Below are 22,006 nucleotides of genomic sequence, written 5' to 3'. Positions count from 1 at the left end.
TAGAATACACTAAATATAATACTAATATACTAATATATATTTATAATATTTTGTTTCTCCTTCTTATGAATATTATTTTTGTGTACATGTATGTATGTGTGTATGTATATTTGTATGTATGTATACTGTATATGCATGTATGTTTAGGTGTTTATATATTTAGATATGTATTCACTACTTGCTAAAGTATTATTACTATATTTATTGCTATTTTATCTTGTCCCTTGTTTTTTGAGGGCTCATGTCAGGGACTGTTCTATTTTGTTAAAAATAATATTTAATATATATATAATACATATATAATATTATATATAATGTATTTAATATATATATAATATATTTAATATATATGAATTATTTTTTCCCCTTCAAGTGCTGCCAGTATATAAACACGAGGTGTCAGTAGACTTCCTCATGTGTAAACACTGTCATTTACTACTCTGTGGCTCCTCCCCTGAAGTAGGCAGTAACCCCTCGTCATCCTCCTCGTTTTGCTCAACACTTCTTTCTGTGTTGCTGCTGCAGAGACTCTCAACAGGTCGTGTTTTCTAGTTTGTTCATTTCTCTTTTTTTTTTCTACTGCAAAACCACACCGCCCTGTTTTTCTTCTTATCGGATACGGCTCTTCCAACTTTCTTCGTCGAAGTTAAACCGAATTTCTTTTTGGAGTTTATTTCGTTCTCTCGAGGAGGAGGAGGTAGAAGGAAAGCAGGAATCAAGAGAAGAAGAAGAAGAAGGGGAAGAAGAAGAAGAAGAAGAAGAAGAAGAAGAAGAAGAAGAAGAAGAAGAAGAAGAAGAAAACAACTCACACCTGGAGGAGTAAACCATGGAAGTTCCTGGTATGCAGGTGAGCAGAAAGGTGCACTCGGTGGTGGATTAGTTCGTAAAGGTTGTTGGGTCTGTTTCTGTCGTCGTTGGGAGCGAACTGAACCAGTTTATCATGAAGTGGAGGGAGGGAGGGAGGGAGGGGGGGGGGTGTAATTGTGCAACTACAGGCCGTTTCCGATACATTTAGATACATTTGTGTCGTGTTTCTGTGTGATGTTTGAACTGAACTCAAAGGACGTTGGTGAGCTCGAGCGAACGGTTCTCTGTCTCCAGACTGAAGAAAAGTCACCGTGGTGTTGTTTAAGAAGCTCCTTATGTAACATGTGGCGCTCCACACCGAGTTTATGGTGTACTAATACTCCTAAAGTTACTCCAAACGTGACTTTATTACTCTAAACTGAGTATTTAGTGACTCTTATGGTGTAGATATCTCTAAAGATGTCTCTGGAATACTCCTGAGGTACTCCAAACGTCACTTTAGTACTCTAAACTGAGTTTATAGTGACATTATCGTATACTAATACCCCTAAAGTTACTTCAGATGTGACTTTAGTACTCTAAACTGAGTTTATAGTGACATTACGGTGTAAATATTGCTAAAGATGTCTCAGTAATACTCCTAAAGTTGCTTCTAATGTGTTTTTAGTACTCTAAACTGAGTTTATAGTGACAGTAAGGTGTAGCAATACTCCTAAAGTTACTTCAAACATAAGTTTAGTACTCTACATTTAGTTGTTAGTGTCATTGTGGTGTTAATAGCTCTTAAAATGTCTTTATAGTCATAGTGACCCAGTAGTGTTTAGCCCTGTTAGATGTCCCTTTAGTATTCAAATAGTGACTTATGTGGTTTCGGTCGTCCGTACTGACGTTTTAGCGACTTTCCTGTGTTCATTCATATCTCTTTAGAAGTCTCTAAAATATTCCTAGTGACTGGTTTCTGTCATCGGTGAATGAATGGGTGTTAATGGGTGGACGGTGACGTGTAGTGTTAAAGCGCTTTGACTGGTTTGAAGACTAGAAAAGCTCTGTACGAGTACAATCCTTTTTGTTTTTACACTCCATTCTGTGACTTTCGTGCTGCATGTTGAGTTCACACTGACTTTATGGTGTTTACATCTCTTAAAATATTCCTTTATGTGTCTGTGGAACCCCATACTGACATCGTAGTGACTTCTTTTGGCACTTTTGGGTCGTTGTCTTATTGTAAAATGGCTCTTGAGTGTGATTTTATCCCTGTAATATTCCCACAGTGACTCATTGTGTCTGAGAGCTTATTTTAGGCGTATTTATGGCTCGGTATCTTTATCTGCTTTTATAAGAGTTATAATTAGACCTGCCCTCAGACAATACTGTGTGATACTCCTTTACTGACCTATATTGTTCCTCGTAATAGACTAAAATCTTTCATTAGATCGTTGGTTTGACATTGGATTTGTGTGATGAGACTTAACGTTTATTCTAGGGTCACACTTGTTGTTGCGTAGTGAAGGTGAATCGGTAGTTTCCGTCTCCTCGACAAGGTGTGCAGGGTGAGTTATAAGCCTCCATTCGGCCTCCTGTTTGGCCGGCTCTCAGGTGTGTCTACCTGTGGGACTGGCTGTCGGTGCACTCGCTCTGCCGGCTCTGTTCGCCCCAGGTGGGCGTGGCGGTAATGGTGTCAAAGGCTTGTTAAATACACACACACATACACACACCTGACACCACGGAAGCAGCTGCTGCAGCGCCGAGGCTGACAGGAATATATATACATAAGTCTGTTTTTACCTGCCAAGAAGACCGATGGTGCCTTGTGGGAAGTGTTGTGTAATGCTGACTAATGGTGACAGTTTAATGTTTATTTTTTAGTGAGGGCCCGAGCACCGACGGAGTCTCCAAATGAGTTTTTAGTGACATTATGACGCTATTATCTCTAAAGATGTCTCCGTAATACTCCTGAAGTTACTTCAAATGTGACTTTAGTACTACAAGCGGACTTTATAGTAACATTATGGTGTAAATATATCCCCGTAATACTCCTAAAGTTGCACTCTAAGTACAGAAGCAAGTACTGTAATCTTTCCTGACTGGAAACGATACAAACTGTCTTCACAGTCGGTGATTGAAACATCACTGGTACGCGTCTACCAAGTGATATTGGTGACGAGGGGCGCCTGCGAAGAGCCCAATGGATATTTAAAGACAGTATGCACCCAGCCACGGCCTGTTTAAACCCTGCTGCCGTCTGGAAAGAGATACAGACGTATCAGCTGCTGTACCACCAGACTACAGAGTAGCTTCTTTCCTCAGGCTAACTAAGTTTCCTTGTGTTTTTCTGAAGTACCAAAATGTGACTACAAACTGTATTTCGTTGCAAAGCCCCGTTGTACAAGTAACCTTGTACATTTGAAAACTTAATCCCTTCTTCTGGTAATTTAAAGCTGCTATAATCTCTATATATCTTCTTATTAACAAGGGATTAACTGACTACATACAATATCCCTTTGCTTTACAGAGTGCTTCAGCGTCTTTCAGCTCATTGTTTTGGTTTAACGGTTTGCAATTTTACAGACAAAGTTAGCAACTAGCTGGCGAACATAGTGGAGCACTTATCAGCTGAAGAAACTAGATGTTTTTATATCTTAAAAGGCCAAAAATAAGGGCTAAAAGAAGAGTGGATATTGGACTTACTGCTGGGTAGCTTAACCTTTAATAATATAGATAAATATGGTTGAGTAAAAAGCACAATATTTCCCCGATCATTTTGTAGAGAAAAAGTAGCATAACATGGAAATACTCAAGTTTCCTTGCGGTTCAAAAGACGCCTCACTTTTTTATTTTTCTTATCAATGGATGACACTGTGCTGCTGTGAAATTGTACAAGATTACATTTGAACACATCATGGTAAAGCTTTCAATTTACGTTCTCCGAATATTCGTTTTGACCGAACAGAGCCTGAAGGCATCAAAATGTAACCAAACGGATCCTTCGTTCGTTAGCCGTTAGCGGTGCTGCCAACGTTAATAGCTCTCCTATCAATTTCAAATTGTTGTTCACAGTGTGACATTATCAGAGACCGGCGACTAGAAAAACATAAATGACGATCTCTTCTTTTTGATCAATTAACAGGAGAAGCTGGTAACTTTAGCAGCATCGCTAACGGCTAACAAACGAAGGTTCCGTTCAGTTAAATTATGATGCTGTTAAGTTCCTTCTGTTTATAAGTGAAATCTATTATGTTTATCTGTACTTGATGACTCTGTGTCATCTACAGCTGATCTGACACCTTTAAATTAGACTTTTATTGCTTAATTGGTTCACGATGTCCTGGCCGCTTATGGGAAATCCTCAGAAATGACTCCACATCATCAGGCACATGTGAACATGTTTTTATTGGTGCTTATCTAATTGTTTTATTGTCCCGTGATGGTCTGAATGCCATTTTTAGTCAGCTATTTCCTCTCTGACAGAGAAAAGATAATGAGTCAATTAAGAAGATTAGGAATGTCCTGATCAAGTCTTTTGACCCTGGTTCCAAAATAAGTCCTTTTTTTAATATTGCGTATCCGCAGATACTCAATATTTTATTCTGTTGGAGTTGCACAACCTGCAGAAACTGTCTATAAGTAATAACCTTAATTCATGTTTTTTTTGTAAATTCAAACCCAGTGGTTTGTTGATTTTGAAGCCTTGAGTTTGGCATTTTGGCCGTCGCCATCTTGGTTTTTTAAAACCGAAGTGACATAAAAGGGTGGCACTAAGGACAACCGAACTCTGAATATTTAAAACTTTTTAGGCGGCCAAAATGTTACAATTTTCATGAAGGGAAACGGTTTGAAAGGTTTAGAGTACTCCTTACTTGAAAAAGAGATCTTCAGTAGAGCAAAGAAAAAGAAGAAAGGTAAAAAGAGACGTCGTCCTGTTTCCCCGATGAACTGTGACTCCTGCAGGGCATACTTTTTTTTTTTTAGTTTCAGCTGAAGCTTTCCTGACATCTGGTGTCAAAAGTTCCCGTAGTAAATCAGTCTGCCGCTCTGACGTGAACAGGTGCAGCGCTGGCAGGTTGTTTCCAGACATTGCATGGAAGCCGTCTGCAGGTGTGTCGACAGAGACTGGGAGTGTCCTTTTTCTTCTTCTTCTCTTTCATGACATAATCACCGGCTCCACCAGACTTGACACTTAAAAGAGACTTCTGTTGTGTTTCCTGGGTGAGAAATAATCAGCTGCTTCTTTGGTTTTGGCTTCGGGTGGTGAGTCAGTCTTTCTGTGGTCTGAATCATAGTTCTTTTTATATATTCTGGTTTGTTTACATTTTCCTTCACCAGAGGCTCCTTTTTGTTGGACAGAGTTTCAACAACATGTCGCGTCACACATCTGTCGAGTCCGATTGAGTCAAAGTCGCCAGTTTCACTCACGATCACGTCATCATAATGCTAATTAAATGATTTAAGACACTGATTTAATTTTAGTTCACATTTCAGCTGAAACGATTAGTTGATTCGTCTCCAAAGAAAGTTAATCAGCAAACATTTTGATACTGAATTTCCCTTTTTTCAAGCACAACTACCAAACACACATCCTAGTTCCAGCTTCTTTATTGTGCTATTGCTGTATTTCTTCTACTTATGGGATAATAAATTAATAATTTGGTGCTTTTGTTTTGTAGCTGATTACATTTAAAAAAAATGTTGACTCAGATTTTTCAGATTTTTGCCAATTTCTTTATTTCTAGAAACTATAATTTGCAGCATACACAGAGGTTTTTGTAACTTTTCTTTCACGGAAAATTGAAATTCAATTATGTTTATAATAACACATTTCCACAGTTTTGGAGAAAATGGATTAGTCAAAGTTACAGAACCTTCTTGTTGTCTAAACCTTGTTTTTAAGGTTGTTCCTCCACGGCTTTTTGTTTTTGGACAAATTGTGAGTTTTTACGTCTTCGTCACTCACATTGAAGAACAACCACATTGACGACGCGTGTGTGTGCGATACTTTACTGTCTGTGCCGCTGTGTGCCGACATAAAACTACCATGCGGCATGTGTTTACATGCGACGGGCAAAAAAACATTTTTGAGACTGATCAGCTGACGGCAAGCCGGTTTCCTCTGGTGGCCGATTGATCGGTGCATTCTTGTGTTCGGTGCATTGCAACGGTCATTGTTTACCGTTTGTTTACTACAGTTTTCTCTCTTTGGCCTTGATTTGCTCTGCAGTATAAAGTCCTGCACCTCTATGGAAACATCACAATCATGGCTAGAAGTAGAGGGAACTCAAACATGTCTTTAGTTATAATGACATGAATCTTAAAAAAGAAAAAAAACACAAGTGGAAGTTTTTGTAACGCATCAATTAAAACAAAAGGCGTTGATGTGTCTTTAAGAGCTCTCCTGTTGAATGACTCAACGGATCATGTCATGTTTGTCGACTTGAACCGAAACAGGAAATGTTTGAAGAGCGGTGAGATGTTCACATGATGCGACTCTGCAAAGGTCATTTTTGAGAATGCTGTGTTTGTACTTCCTCCTCCAGCAGCTGTGACCTTTGAACCCCTTTTTGGTTGGATATTTGGACACCACTTGTTAGTAAAAACATGGATCTCTCACCCTCTCTCTCGCTCTCTCTCTCTCTCTCTCTTAATCGCACACAGAGTTTCCACAGTCGCGTCCAAGTTTTCCTGAATGCAGCTGAATGTTTGCATGTTCCCTTCACTGACCTCTAAAACGCTGCTTCTCTTTCTGTCTTTGTAGCTTCAACCTGAAGCTGACTTCTATCGCCGCTGTTTCCCTTCTCGCCATTTAACCTTCGTCAATATTTAAATCTTCTGTCTGCATTTAAATTCAGGCTAATATGATGTAAAGTGTGTCTCTGAGACTTTATAAGCTGAAGCAAAAGTTTAAATGAATTCCTCCAGAGAATGAGCAGCGGCTTCAAATTGTTTGGAAAATTAGCCAAATAGAGAAGACTAACCTAAATTGGACCTTTTTACATTAATCGACACGCTGAACAAATAACCGGATTATGTGTGACATAAATGAATCCTTGTTGCAGGTGTCAAATTTGAAAACTCAAAAAAAAAAAAAAAAAAACTACAAAAAAAGCGTTTACAGGCAATACTAGCAACCGCTTTGTGTTAAATGCAATTATTCATCAGGCAAAAATGCCCAAATATTTAGATTGGCACCTCAGATGTGATGATTTGCTTATTTTCTCTGTTTTGTGTCGCTCTAAATTGAAATTATTTTTTGTTTCAGACCAAAATATATGACAATATAAAATGTCCGTTCTACGCTTATTCTCTCCCTATAGGAAGTATTCATACTGTATACATGTATTCTGTCTAATAATTAGGATGTTTTTTAGGCTTGACAGAGAAGTCAAAACACGGTTGCTGTGTTTTGTGGCCAGTGGTCCTGCTGGCTGGTTAGTTATCTAACAGCTTGTGCAGGTTAATGGATGCACAGTGAAAACCCACCACAGCAACAAGCTTCCTGCTGCTCCTCCAGGATATTTAAACACTTTCTGAGAGATTTACGGCGTAAAGGTTTTATCAAGAGTGAGCAACGTGATCCATATCCTCTCTCGACATCGTGGCTTCGGTTAAACATTAACGCCAAACGGCTTTTTAAAACCTGGAAAGTAGGTTTGTTTGCGTTTGTGTGATTCTCATTGAACTACACTATTGTAACTGATACGCTAGAAAATTTAAAATTCCCAGACTGCGTGTCAAACAGTCGTTTTACTGATTATAAAACCGGCAGTGAATCATTGACTAGAAGCGTGTTTTTGGTGTCTTTTTTTTAGAATTTATCTACTAAACAACAGCAGTGGGTTGTAATGATTCAGCGAGTGTTGAATGTTTAACTTCCGTCTCTGTTGTCGAGACAGAAAGGTCAAAGAGTAACCGCTCAGCTTTCTGTTATTTCATCTTTGTGGCTTTCAGTATTTATACTCCTTATACTTTCACAAGTCAAATGTTCCTGATATTGGAGGCATCTTTTGTTGAGAAACCCCTCAATTCATTTCATGTCTTGCTGATTTTGTTGCATTAAATAAATGTAAATATTGCATAAATATGAAAGCACTTCTCAGGATGCATTTTGGGAACATAAATTGGAATAAGAAATATAATGCAACCATGTAGAATTTTCACTGAAAGAAACTTTAATGACATTCCCATCGGCCTCAGCTGTACTTTGTGTTTGGCGCTAGTTAGCAAAAGTTAGCACGCTAACCAGCTAACGTAGTGAACATGGTAAACACAAAGACATGTGTACAAGAAGTGGACGTTGTCACCATTCACGTCACCCATCGGTCAGTGGACCACGGTTTTGGAGCCTCGAGTTTGTCTTTTTGGTCGTCGCCATCTTGGTTTTTTGCAACCAGAAGTGACATGAGAGGGTGCAGCTGAACAAGATGTTTTTATTTTACTTTCATAAACTGGAAACTGTGAAAGTTTTAAGACAAAAACGGACAACTCCCAGACCGAAACAAAGCCGTGGTAGCGACCTGTCAATCACAGTAGCCCCGCCCCTAAAGCATCCCCTGCTTTATGGTCTGTTTGACTCTAAATGTTCATATAAAAACACAACTTAAAAAAACATTATTTTAGTGCTTACAACCCAGAAATAATGTGTTTTCTTTGTTTAATAATTGCCGTTATGATGAGAGAGTTCGTGGTCCGCTGGGGAAGCCCCGGCGCTGCTTATCAAATTGTGACATCATAATTGATATCTAAACGGCCGATTACTGAGCTTCCTTATTGCCTCGAGGTGAATCACAGCAGCGTGCGGTCACATTTTCCCAGGATGACGAACACAAAGGACGAAGTAAAGGATGTTTTTGGTACATTTTCTTCGTGGTAATGTGTGAAAGATGAGGACCAAATACTGACCATATATTCTGAAAACATTAAGCCACGAATGAACGGTACGAACACCTTGTTCTTTAAATTGTCCGTATTATGTTAAAACCCTACTAATGCTTCTGACCGCTCAACCAATCACTTACAGATTCATTCAAACTTTATTTCAACCCTTGAGTTGTTCTGCTGAGTGTTTTTAACACAGTTTATGTATTTTTTTAAGTTATGTTCAAACTGTTGCATCTCAGCTAAATCTGTGTGAAACTAGAACATTTAAACAACATTTAAAGGTCGTTTTCTTCAGTTACACGTCATGATTAAAGCTGCTGCTGTGCTTTTTCATCTCATTGCATTGTGAGTTTATTTTATTCTGCTCTCTGTCTGTCGTCTTTGCTTCCCCGTCTCTCTGCAATGAGCTAAAAGTATCAGCAGACAGTAACCGCTGTGTTTGCTGACTGGGTGTGGCAACGTTGTGGTCACCGCGCGTGTGTGTGTGCGCGCGCGCGTGTGTGTGTGCGCGCGCGTGTGTGTGTGTGTGTGTGTGTGTGTGTGTGTGTGTGTGTTTCTTTTTTTAGTTCAGAGAGAGAGGAAACTCAACCAGCATCGTAGGAATATCATACGTGGGTGTGTTTATTAAATGTTCATCCAAGCAATTCTTGAGTTTTATGAGCAAAGGTGTGTCTGTGTGTGTGTGTGTGTGTGTGTGTGTGTTGGACTGATATTGCAGTTTTAAGATGCAATATGTAACCTGTAGCCACACACTCCAAATAATCAGCGGACGGCGATTGTTTGAATTGAACGTGCTTTTGACCCCCCGGTGGGTTTTGGGGTTCAGAGGGTTTTAAACTCTTGAAGCGCTCTGATGTCGAACAATCACTCCTGTGAACGTTTTCACTTTCCTTTGCTTGTAAAAACAAACCGTGTCGGTCGTGCACACAGAAACCAAACTCATTCATGCTCCCCAGAGGAAGAAGCCTTTTCATTTCAGTGATCTTGTGACATTTTCTTCTGGCGCCAGAACAAATCACATCACAGCCTCTCGGTGGTTCCTCTGTAGAAGCGTCTTCTGCTCGTTTCTCTTTAAAGCAGACGTGATGAGCTGAAACGTGACGGAAGATGTTTTTAATTTCAAAGGCAGGAAACGTGAGATTCACATTAACGACGTTTGTTCCTGTAAACTCTCGCGTCCTTTTAAGAGTTTAAGAGCAACAAAGTTTAGGAAATGAATGTAAGTCAGTGGAAAGCCTTCAGAGATAAGCTGTGTGTGTCTGTGTGTGTGTCTGTCTGTGTGTGTGTGTGTGTGTGTCTGTGTGTCTTTAGTTCCTGTTATCTTTAACTGTCATGCCTGCTTCCTTCTGTGTTTTTATGAGGTTTTGTGTGTGTGTGTGGCTCTGTGGTGACAGCATGGCTGTTGTGTTGCAAAGCTGTGTGTGTGTGTGTGTGTGTGTGTGTGTGTGTGTGTGTGTGTGTGTGTGTGTGTGTGTGTGTGTGTGTGTGTGTGTGTGTGTGTGTGTGTGTGTGTGTGTGTGTGTGTGTGTGTGTGTGAATAAGAGTCAAAGTTGCTGGGAAAGTGATCAAAACAACTTTAATTATATTTTTGTGGACTTTACACGAGAAATACTTCAGATTTTTACCCAGATTTCTGTCATTAAATATTATTTTCATTAATATCCTACATAATGTATTCTATATGTGTATATTATATCAACTTTATGTACATTTATTTAAATTATTGAATTATTGTGAAAATATAAACAGGATTAATCAATTTCTGTGTGTCTCTCCTGTCCCCTTGTTTCCTCTCTTCATCTCTCCTCGTCTCCTCTCCTCTTCCTCCTCTCAGAGTTCTCAGATTGATCCGGAGGAGTTGTTCACTAAATTGGATCGCATTGGAAAAGGATCTTTTGGAGAGGTGTGTGTGTGTGTGTGTGTGTGTGTGTGTGTGTGTGTGTGTGTGTGTGTGTGTGTGTGTGTGTGTGTGTGTGTGTGTGTGTGTGTGTGTTACAGTTCACATTTAATATTAGAATATTATCTGAATAATTGTTAAAGTTGTTACTCTATTGTTTTCTATATTATGTTCATCTGCTTCTCTTCTCGATTTCATTCTCCTCCTCCTCCTCCTCCTCCTCCTCCTCCTCCTCCTCCTCCTCCTCCTCCTCCTCCTCCTCCTGCAGGTGTTCAAAGGAATCGATAACCGTACTCAGAGCGTAGTCGCCATAAAGACGATAGACCTGGAGGAGGCCGAGGACGAGATCGAGGACATCCAGCAGGAGATCACCGTCCTGAGTCAGTGCGACAGTCCGTACATCACCAAGTACTTCGGCTCCTACCTGAAGGTAAATACTACTAATACCTGTAAAAGTAGTATTACCATGCTGTAGAAATACTCTGCTACAAGTCGTCAAAGTATTGGAGTCCAAAATATACTTAAAGCACCAAAGGTCATGCAGAGTAACATTTTATTACTGTTATTGATTCATTAATGTGTTCATCACTTTAATGTTGCAGATTTTAATGATCAATAAAGTCTCACTGATGTATAATAATCGTATGTATGAAATACAAACACCTCCCATTGTTGTAGTATTAAGTGGCAAGTAAAGTAGAAGTAACTCAACATTGTACTTGAGTAAATGTACTTTGTTACTTTCCACCGATGGAGTGTGTCGAGTGTCTCCAGCATCCTCTCGTTGCTCATTAAATCAAAGTTAAGGACACTTAGTCTGATATATGTGAAGGTTTGAAGTTTATATGCAGTGAGATTGTATTAATTAATAATCTCTGATTTATTTCTCCTTGTCTGTTGTTTCAGGGCAGTAAACTATGGATCATCATGGAGTATCTGGGTGGAGGTTCAGCGCTCGACTTGGTGAGTTTTAAGATCTAATTCAGTCGAATAATAAGAAAATAAAACACAGCGAAGCGAAGAAGTGATCCTCACGTTAAAGGTTGTTGCTTTTCAAAAGATGAAACTTTTTCAGTGATTCTGGAAGAATGTTGGAAATTTATAGGTTTATACTCACCGCATTCTTTCCCTGAACATCATTGACCTGCCAACAAAAACTGCAGCTTTAAACCTGTCAAGACGTTTAAATCATTTAAAGTAACTATTACATCGACACACATTGTGAATCTTTATCAGTTCATCTGAATAACAGCTATTTTGGTGTGTTTTTACTCTCAAAAGAGTCGACAGGTCCCCTCTGCATGATTAACAATGTGTTATTAAAGGATAATAATAAAGTAAATCAAGAAAACACCAATATAGCGACGCTAGCTAGTAGCCAGCTTGTTGCCTAATTGCCAGTCTTGTTTTGAATTAAACTGAACAAGGTGTGTTCAAGTTCCTGCGTGCAGCCTCCGGCATGTCATGTGAGTGTTTTGTGTGTGTGTGTGTGTGTGTGTGTGCAGCTTCGGGCGGGTCCGTTTGATGAGTCCCAGATTGCCACCATGCTGAAGGAGATCCTGAAGGGTCTGGACTACCTGCACTCTGAGAAGAAGATCCACAGAGACATCAAAGGTACAAAGATTCTTCTGCCTTAATGGTGTCCGTCCAGTGTAAAACAGTAAAATATATGTAAAAAAACATGCCAAAAATGAGCTATTGTGTGAAACGAGCCTTGGTTTTTGAGCCAAAGCTTCGTCGTAACGATGTTGTCGATCCGTCGGTAGCTGCCAACGTGCTGCTGTCGGAGCACGGCCAGGTGAAGCTGGCGGACTTCGGGGTGGCCGGTCAGCTGACGGACACGCAGATCAAGAGGGAAACCTTCGTGGGAACGCCGTTCTGGATGGCGCCCGAGGTCATCCAGCAGTCCGCCTACGACTCCAAGGTAAGACACCCGTCGCCGTCGCGCCGTCTTCAGCACCTTAAAGCTGCCGGAGGCTGCAACTTGTTTTAGTTGCCTTTAGCTGCTATACATTAGTTTCTCTTTTTTTTTGCTAAACTCCTCCCCTAAAACCTTAATTGTCCAATCATAGCTTAGCAACTGTAAATAGTTTTTTTATGACTTTTTTATGGTTGCATCTTTATTTATGTCTTTGCAAAAAAAAAGTGAAATAAATGGATTAAAGGGTGCGTTTGTCTGCGCTAACGTAAGCTGCTAAAGTTAGCATAGCTAGCTAACTTGTTACAGACTGTAGTAACGTAGCGCTACTTCCAAAGATCTTACAAAACAACATATAAATGTAATAATTAGAAACAAACATATTACATAAATGATTATGTGTTGTGATAGAAAGAAGCAGCAGCAGTATGTTATTTATTTATAGTCCACTTCTGTGTAAAGTAACGGACCAGTTGTTAAATCTGCCACTGGCGTCAGTGCAGTTGAGTCAGTTTATTTATTGCCAACATGTATATTTTAACAATCAAAATAACTATATTCAGCTGTAGATTGCCTCCATTCATAAATAAAATCACGGGGTTGCACATCAGAATGCAGGTAAAGCCAATTTCATTCACAAGAAGAAGAAAACAAAAACATTCCTTCAGGAGGAATTTAAACAGCAGCAACAATATCATGTATTTATATTTATAATTACGTTTGTAATAAAGTCTTTTATTGCTGCAACTTGCAAATTGCACACCTGTATTCTCGTGTGTTAGCACCCAGATGTTTTAGTTGCTGTGGGACTAATAAAATAATATTATTTCATTTTCAGTAAAAGTAGTAATGCCACTGTGTAAAAGTAAAGGTGCAAACCTTTTTTACAATCGCAATATACTTAAAGTACCATACATAAATATATGTATTACATACATGTAGTATCAATTATTCATCACTTTAATGCTGCAGCTTGTTAAGAATGAGCTCATTTTAATTACTTTATATCCTTCTGGGAAGCGTTTGAATTTCCCATCAGGATCAATAAAGTCTTATCTTTTATTGATACTGTTACTTCCTTAATGCGTTAGTCGATTTTATTTTGTATTAATGTGTAAAGTAACTAAAGCTGAGAGACGCATGTGTATAATAACTATATTTCCCTTTTTGAAATGTAGTTTATTAAAGTAGGATGAAACGTGTTTATTTTTGCGCTCTTCTTTGTGTGTTCATTAGCGTTAAACTTCTGCATTCGCACTCGTCGGGCACAAACGAACTTCCCTCCGGTCGTTAAACGGCTCGTCTGGCTTCACGCTTCACTTTATGGCTTTATGTCCTCCGTTGCCGTCGCACCGCTCGCCATTGTTTTGCATGTCGCTGTGGCAACCTCGGCCACGTGGGCTCGATGTTGTGTCTGGCTTTGAGGTCGTTTGCATTGTTTCCACGGCGTTTTATTTGCATCTTAATAGGAAACTCCCACAGTGTCGAGCAGTCTGGACTCCTGAGATAATACAGTTTTTAGCCGTCATTTGATGTTTTGTGTAACTTGCATCACGTGTACGTACAAACCTGAAAATTAAACCTCAAAGAGTTTTCCCAAATCCACGCTCACAATGTTTTGGCTGTGGAGGGGATTCCCTCGTCTCAAAGGAAAAGCATTCATAGCTGCACCTGCTGCTCTCAAACGCGCACAAAAGTAAAAAGGCTGCTTTAAATAGTTGGACGTGATACCGAATGACAAAGCAAACAAACGTCTTTTCATGAAATGACATAACAAGGTGACGTCTCCTGGCTCTCGCTGCTCTCTTTGTTTACGTCAATACAAGTTTGTGGTTTGCCGTGTTTTGGAAATACGGTAATACCATTAGGGTGTGTGTACTCTGTGGTTTGATTCATGTCTGTGTGTTTTAATGGGTACTGTGTATGTGTGTGTGTGTGTATATGTATATATATATATATATATATATATATATATATATTCCCTCCACAACAAATTTTTCTGGAGAAACAACTTAAATTGTTATTATTCATTGGTTGTAGTAACTAATTCATTTATCTTTGCTATTGAGAGATGTACTGACAGTTTTTGACAAAAATGAAAACAAATGTGCATAAAAAGGTGATTTATTAAGAAAAAGTATTTGCTTCAATTCCTGCTTTTATTTTGTAGTTGTTGCCCTTTTTATTGCAGTGACGCGATACCTAAATGAGCATGTAAGATGTTGTTTCAATCTTGTGTAAAGGGAAGGAGGACAAAGTGTGACTTGTTGAAACACCAAAGACAGTTTGCAGACACCGCTAACGGTTACGTAAGCGACAGATGTGACCTAATCATTTGGTTTTTTTTAAAAAGAAGAAAAAATAACTTTGTATTTTTTGAAATTTTGGGATTTTAAACATTTTCAACAAATACCATGAAAAGACCAAAACAACTGTTAGTCCGTCTCTACTATAAATCTTTAAAAACCTGTCACAAATGTGTAGTTTCTCTCAGGCCCAGTCATTTACTAAAACTCCTGGTCACTGTAGTTTTTATCAAACAAACAGGAGGAAATGTTGTAATTGTTGGGGACTACTTTCAGCGGCGGATGAATCCACATTTGGTGCTCTAGTATTTGTAGCAGCAGGACGGTGAATGTGAGTCAAAATAAACGAGTGTGTGTTCATGGTAATGAAGGAACATGCCAGCCAGAGCAACAGTGTGGCTCTTTGGTGTGTTTTCAGCAGCGGTAAAAAGTACCTTGTGCCTGAAAATGTCAAAAAGCTACATTGTAAATGTTACTGACTGCATTTTATCGGCTCTATTTTTCCTTTTTTTATTTTTATTTTTTTTAAGTTGTATCGTTGCTACTTTTCAACCACATTGTTTCAATCAATATTGAAACACTCCCAGTCACACTGAACAAACATAATCGTGAACATATTGTGTTTGCTGTGGCAGTTGGCTGTTTACGGCAATTTACCATTTATGGCAGTTTACTGTTTACGGCAGTTGACGGTCTGCAGAAGTTTGCGGCAGTTGGCGGTCTATGGTATTTTACTGTTTACTGCTTATGGAAGTTTACGGCAGTTTACTGTTTACGGCAGTTGACGGTCTGCGGAAGTTTACGGCAGTTGGCGGTCTATGGTAGTTTACTGCTTATGGAAGTTTACGGCAGTTTACTGTTTACGGCAGTTGACTGTCTGCGGAAGTTTACGGCAGTTGGCGGTCTATGGTAGTTTACCGTTTACGGCAGTTTACTGCTTATGGAAGTTTACGGCAGTTTGCGGTTAACGGCAGTTTACGTTTTATGGCAGTTGTTTGTTACGTTAATTGACGGATTCCGACAGTTGGCGGTTTACAACAGTTCTCCTGCTACAGACGACCATATGTTCAGTGTGTAACAGTAATGGAGCCGGCAGAGTTAACAGTCAAACAGTGACTGAGCATCCAGGTGTAATGTGACCCTGAACTAGTGTGTGTGTGTGTGTGTGTGTGTCTTACCTGGGCTGCCACATGGTCATTGGAGCAAGTTGAAACGATGTGACATTCAACCTGTGTGCATGTGTAATGTCTGAGGGTCTGTGTGTGTGTGTGTTTACATGAGTGTGTGTGTGTGTGTGTGTGTTTGCATGCGTTTGTTTCACTACTTATTCGCAATAAACTTTAGCTTGTAACAAAATAGTATCTAAAACTATTTGTGTATTTAAAATGTGTTTTAATTATTCATCAGGCAAAATGTGGAAACATTTTTTTTCTGGTTCCAGCTTCTCAAATGTGTTTTTCTCATGTTCTTATATCTTTATAAACTGAATCTTTTGTTATAAACTGAATATCTTTCGGTTTTGAACGGTTGCTCACAGAACACAAAAACTGTCTTTTACTTGCAACGGCAGTTTACAGCAAAGTGGACGCTTTACGGCAGTTGAAGGTTTTTCAAAAATAGATTCGGTCTTCTGAGGAAATCCTAGTCAACAAAAATCCCTGTTGGAAAAGAAAAGACAACACTTCCAACCTTTTAGAGAAGATGACTCATCTTCACACGAAAGATTCAGCGTTTGATTGCCAGCTGTCTGTAGTAACTGTGTGTGTGTGTGTGTGTGTGTGTGTGTTCCGTCTCTCCAGGCCGATATTTGGTCGCTGGGCATCACGGCCATCGAGCTCGCCAAAGGGGAACCCCCGAACTCGGACATGCATCCCATGCGAGTGCTGTTCCACATCCCCAAGTCTCCTCCTCCGACGCTGAGCGGAGATTTCTCCAAGAGCTTCAAGGAGTTCACCGAGGCGTGCCTCAACAAGGACCCGACCTTCGTAAGACGCACAAACAAACTGCTCAATGAGAGTGGATTCACACTGCATTTTCATTTCATTATTAGATCTTCAGAAGGACCTTTTCCCCCTTTTTAAATCATTATTGTGACACTTTTTCAAGCAAATTTAAATGTGTTTTGTGTCATTTTAAGGGGCATTTTTATGTCACATCTTTGAAATATTAAACCCCTTACGGGCTCTTAAAATAAACTACAGCTGAGTTTGGGCCCCCTTGTCCTGTTTCAGTTCCACCAAAGAGACATTTCACCTCTAAGTTTCTCACATAAATACCTTTTTGAGTCCCAAATAAAGAGAGATGAGAGAAAACAGCAGAAGTTTCTTCTTCTCTCCCGTTAATCCTCTCAGGACCCTCTGGAGGGGCCCGACCCCTATGTTTGGAACCACTGGACTAACTGTATATAAAGTAGTTAAGCCCATTTGGAGCAGCAATAACAGTAACGTAATGATTCAGTATCAATACAATAATAATTTCAAATATAATCCGTCACAATGGAGCAAATACTTTAAGTACGGTTTCATTTTATACATTTTATAATTTAAAGTTTGGTAAATTATCTAAATACTTCTTCCAGTACTGGTTTAACACACTTTTACAGTTTTCAATTACTGGTCAGTGAAAAAATAACTAAATATATCAAATACCAACATCTTGTTATTATACAGGAAGTATAAGGAATGAGATTCTGAGCTATAAACCTTTTTATTTTTATGGTTTTTATTCACGATTCCCTGTTTTTTTTTCAATCTAGTTTGACTATTCTTTGTCAATTGTTCTGCTGTTAGTCATCCTGTAAATGAAATTAAATTCTTTGTATTTCAGGTGAGGAAGTTTGAGTCACATCAATGTGTTTTCGTGTCCTTTCCTGTGAGGTTGTAGCTGCGTTTCGCTGCCCCCTGGTGGACAGAACGCGCCTCTCTTCCATAAACAATGAACCATAAAAGAAACTTAAGATCAGACAGAGCGAGACTCTTTCTTTCTTCGTCTTTCTCTCCCTAAGAAACGCACTAAAGTGATTTTTTTTGTGTTTCTCTCTCTCTCTGCAGCGTCCAACAGCCAAAGAGCTCCTCAAACACAAGTTCATCATCAAACACTGTAAGAAGACGTCCTACCTCAGCGAGTTGATTGACAGGTACAGGCGGTGGAAGGAGGAGGGGCACAGCGGCAGCAGCTCCGACGACTCAGACGGGTAATCTCGCTACTCCTCACTTCCATTCCTTTAAAGCAGGAAGCTCTGAGCTGATTCATGTCTGCATGTGCAACGGTGCAGTGCTAAGTGTGTGTTTTATTTATGTGTGTGTGTGTTAGTGAGTCCAGTAATAAGGAGAACAGCGACTCCCCTGAGTGGTCTTTCACCGTCGTCCGTAAGCCGAAGACACCGAAAGCACCGAAGGAAGGGAAAGTCCTCAATGGAACGGTCAGTTGTGTGTCTGTGTGTGTGTGTGTGTGTGTGTGTTTGTGTGTGTGTGTCCTAGTGTCCTATTTTACATTTTGGACTCACCTTGTTTTTCCTCCTCCTCTTCCTCACCTGTGCAGGGTCAGGACCAGCTGACTAAATCTGCCAGTCTGACCACAGTCATCTCTCCTGTCTTCACTGAGGTTAATACACACACACACACACACACACACACACACACACACACACACACACACACACACAGTAACACTTATAAACACACACACGCCCATAAAAATACAGCACATTTCCAAACACAACAAGGCGTCATCAAATCAGTATCACCTGCGTAGTCTCGCTGCCTCTGTGTGCTTCACACATGACGGCTCCACCTTGTGGTTAAAATTAGAATGCACCAAACAAAAAATCAAATGCGTATTTATTTTCCAACAAATTGTATCAAAACTAAACCATAACGTCTGAATGTGTTGTAGAAAATGAGGTACTGATGATGGATGTTTCTTCTTCTTGTAGTTGAAGCAGCAGCACAAGGAGCACTCTGAGCAGCGATTGGCCATCGAGGAGCTTGAACGCAACATCCGATTGGCTGAAGAGGTCTGTCCAGGCATCACGGACAGGATGGTCACACACATCATCGCCAGGTACCACAAGTTTGTCCGTCTTTCCTTTTTTTGTTTGTTACTTTTTCTTCTCATTTCATTAACTTATCTGTATCAATTTATTTTGTCTTCATATTCTTTTATTTGCGTGTAATTCAGAACAATATGTCTGTATCTTAACATCATTTATTTACCAAATGTTTTTATTCTTTCTCTCCTCCTCCTCCTCCTCTTCCTCCTCCTCCTCCTCCTCCTCCTCCTCCTCCTCCTCTTCCTCAATTTCGGCCTCAGATTCTCGACCAACTGAGGGACTAGGAAATGTTTTTGGGGGGAAAAGGAAGTAAACGTTATGTGAAGAGAGACTGTGTCTCCGTACGGTGACGCTGCTGGACCATTTTGGAAAAACGGAGGAGATTTGCTGTGCGATGTCTCCTCGCTGTACACACACACACACGCATCTCACACACACACACACACACACACACACACTACTAATGTAATATATACACTAGATTATAAATACATAAATATATATATATTCACTGCTGCAGGTTGAAGACCTTTCTTCTCCCCCGAGTTCGCTGAATTTTTTTAATCAACTGCTCTAAAGTTTTGAAAAAACAATCTTAAAAGTTGTCAGTTGGATTTTTGGTTTTCGTTTCCCCTTTTTAGATTCATGAACTTCTCTTTTTTTTTTTTTTTGGGTCAGACTTAATGCAAATTTAAGTCCCCAATTTAAACATTCTTAAAATTACCATCATGTGCCTTGATTATTTATGCAGTCAGTCATTTTCTAATCGTACACAGTACACAGAAAAATACACGGAGAAATATACAGAAGAGGGTTCTCGTCCATTAGCAGTGGTATGTTTTGTTTTTTTTTGTCACGACTCGTCTTGACTTTGTAGGTGTTTATATGTTCGTCCAGTAGCACTTGAGACAGATTATATGCCAATATTACATATTTTTTGTTGTCTTCAGTAATGCTTTAAATTACAGTTCCCTCATCCAGTTGAGGTCCCACGAAACTTTAAGTTTTCAGGGTTAGATTTGGTCATTTTAACTTATAAAGTTTGTTTTACAACAATGGAAATCATAAATGCTTTTAAATATGTGACCCACCAGTGGAACACGTTTTAACTGTACTGATGGATTCAAATGGTAATTGTTTTGAACATCCGAGGTGAAAATCCTACCCAAAAAGTGAACAGACTTGAGGAATCTGAACTTTTTATTTCCCCAGTGAAAAAACTATTAAAACAAATAAATTTTAAGAATTCAGACCCATTTTTGACTCATTAATCAGAGCTACCAGCTGGCTAGTAGCTTGCTAACAAGTAGCTGGCTAACTTTCTAAAGTAACTCGCCAAATGTATCTATATAAATGTTTAAAATGCTCAAGTTTCTTAAACTGTAAAAGCAACAATTTAACAAAAATCCAGACAAATTTCAGACTCATTTTTGGAAGCTACCAGGCTAGCTAGGCAGCTTGTAGCTTGCTAACAAGTAAGCTAGCTTGCTAGCTAACTGTTGTTAAGCTGTTTCCAAAGTAACTAGCTAAATTAAACTATTTGATGTCGAAGATCCTCAAGTTTATTAAGCTTGTTAAGATAAAGTGACAACCTAAATGTTCAAAACGGCTGCCGTTTGAATACAATCACTGGAGTTACTTGTGTCTGGTAACACAACAGGTAGCATTGTACAACCGTTAGCTTAAAGAAATAACATAAATGAATGGTTTAATTTGTCTCGATGTAAATGTTGGTTAAGATTAAATTCTGGGATGTTCAAGAAGTGTCTGGTTGGAATAAGATTTCAGTGGAAGAAAAAGGAATATTTTCAAGGATCTGCAAGTTGGACACAACCACACAAAGGTCTTCCACTTGCTCATGAAATGATTGTTCTCTCTTTCAATATGCATCGAGTTTAGGAAAACATTGTTGAGAGCTGAAAGTTGATTCTTAACAAAATGCTTGATGTGTAACATTGTTTTTAATACCTAGGAAAGTAGCACAGGTCCTTTTTCAAGAGCATGAAGGGAGCTGTAATCAAAGATATTACTGATAGTTTGTACCAAAGACACTATAAAACTTGGTCATTGTATATTTTTGTCTTTTTATATATCATAAGGGATGTGAAAATGCTTGTTGAGGGGGGAAATGTAAAATGAAAGATGTAAAATTTACATAAGTGTACTCTTTTTTTTCTTTTCTTTTTTTTGTAGCGGGACTTAGAGTTTTATGAATAAATATTTAAGTTTGATTGAGGAACAAGTTGTTTCCAATGTTTTTTTCTTTACTTTAATGCGATTTTTCTGAATGAAAGTTTTCATGTGTTCTAGTCGATGGACCTTTTTGCTTGTATGTGATTTTCTGTTGTGTTTAAACAATTAGATATTATCTGATTGCTTGGGTGAAAATACCCAACATTGATATGATAAATGGTAGAGAACATACCAGATTCATTCAATTTGTAGGTCTTGGTGCATTCTATTAATATGACCATAATTCCCTTCCTTGTTTATTCCTTTTATTGGCGCTTTAAACCAAAAAAACCTTCACATTTTCCTACAGAATTCACAAGAACCATTCATTTAAAATAACAAACATACCAAGCTACAGCAACCATAAAGTTATCCAATGACCCACGTACAAATATGTTTAATCTTAGAAATGCACTTTTTGACTCGTCTCATCAATGTTTAATCTGGAAAATGTTCTTTCTTGCCTCATCCAACCTATTTTCAGCACACAGGTTGTTCACACATTCAAGGTTTACTGAATTTAGGACAAGGTAATATGGCCAGAAAAGTTAATGTTCTGCCAAATGTAGGAAAAATAAAAACGTAATTTTCAAAGGGAGTTGAGCAAAAGCAATATAATTGAGCTGCTCCACCTGCAAGACAAACATCCTTGTGGACATGTTAAACAATGCATCCCGTTCAGCTATGGACTGTCAATACTAGAGGCTTCAACAAAGTAGAAAACAATCCAGTTTTACTAAACTAAGCTCCTGCTGTTTGTGTTCAGATGAGACATGATATCTGCTAGCGTTAGCTACTCGGCTACAACAGAGTAGAATCCTCACATTAGTTCGACTCTCACGTCTTCATGTTGTGGCATCTTGTGGTGAATCAATTTTCACAAAGTTGATATTTTACACATCATGCAGACACAAATCTGAATT

At 39.0% G+C, this 22,006-nt stretch overlaps 1 protein-coding gene across 1 annotated transcript; it reads left to right on the top strand.

The window, feature by feature from the left end:
* Positions 1-524: 524 nt before the first annotated feature.
* On the top strand, positions 525-21,093 carry stk26 (serine/threonine protein kinase 26). Its single transcript, XM_079185021.1, has 13 exons — positions 525-769; positions 800-847; positions 10,514-10,582; positions 10,845-11,006; positions 11,483-11,539; positions 12,082-12,190; positions 12,343-12,500; positions 16,600-16,785; positions 17,851-17,993; positions 18,113-18,221; positions 18,341-18,403; positions 18,735-18,862; positions 19,112-21,093. Exons 2-13 carry the CDS (start codon positions 827-829, stop codon positions 19,125-19,127), a joined length of 1,221 nt encoding a protein of 406 aa, XP_079041147.1. The 5' UTR covers positions 525-769; positions 800-826; the 3' UTR covers positions 19,128-21,093.
* The last annotated feature ends 913 nt before the right edge of the window (positions 21,094-22,006 follow it).

This window comes from Pholis gunnellus (genome assembly GCF_910591455.1).
Source record: "Pholis gunnellus genome assembly, chromosome: 23".
Classification (NCBI taxonomy): Eukaryota; Metazoa; Chordata; class Actinopteri; order Perciformes; family Pholidae; genus Pholis; species Pholis gunnellus.
The sequence above is the reverse complement of the archived record's forward strand: the minus strand, read 5'-3'. Positions and strand labels throughout refer to the sequence as shown.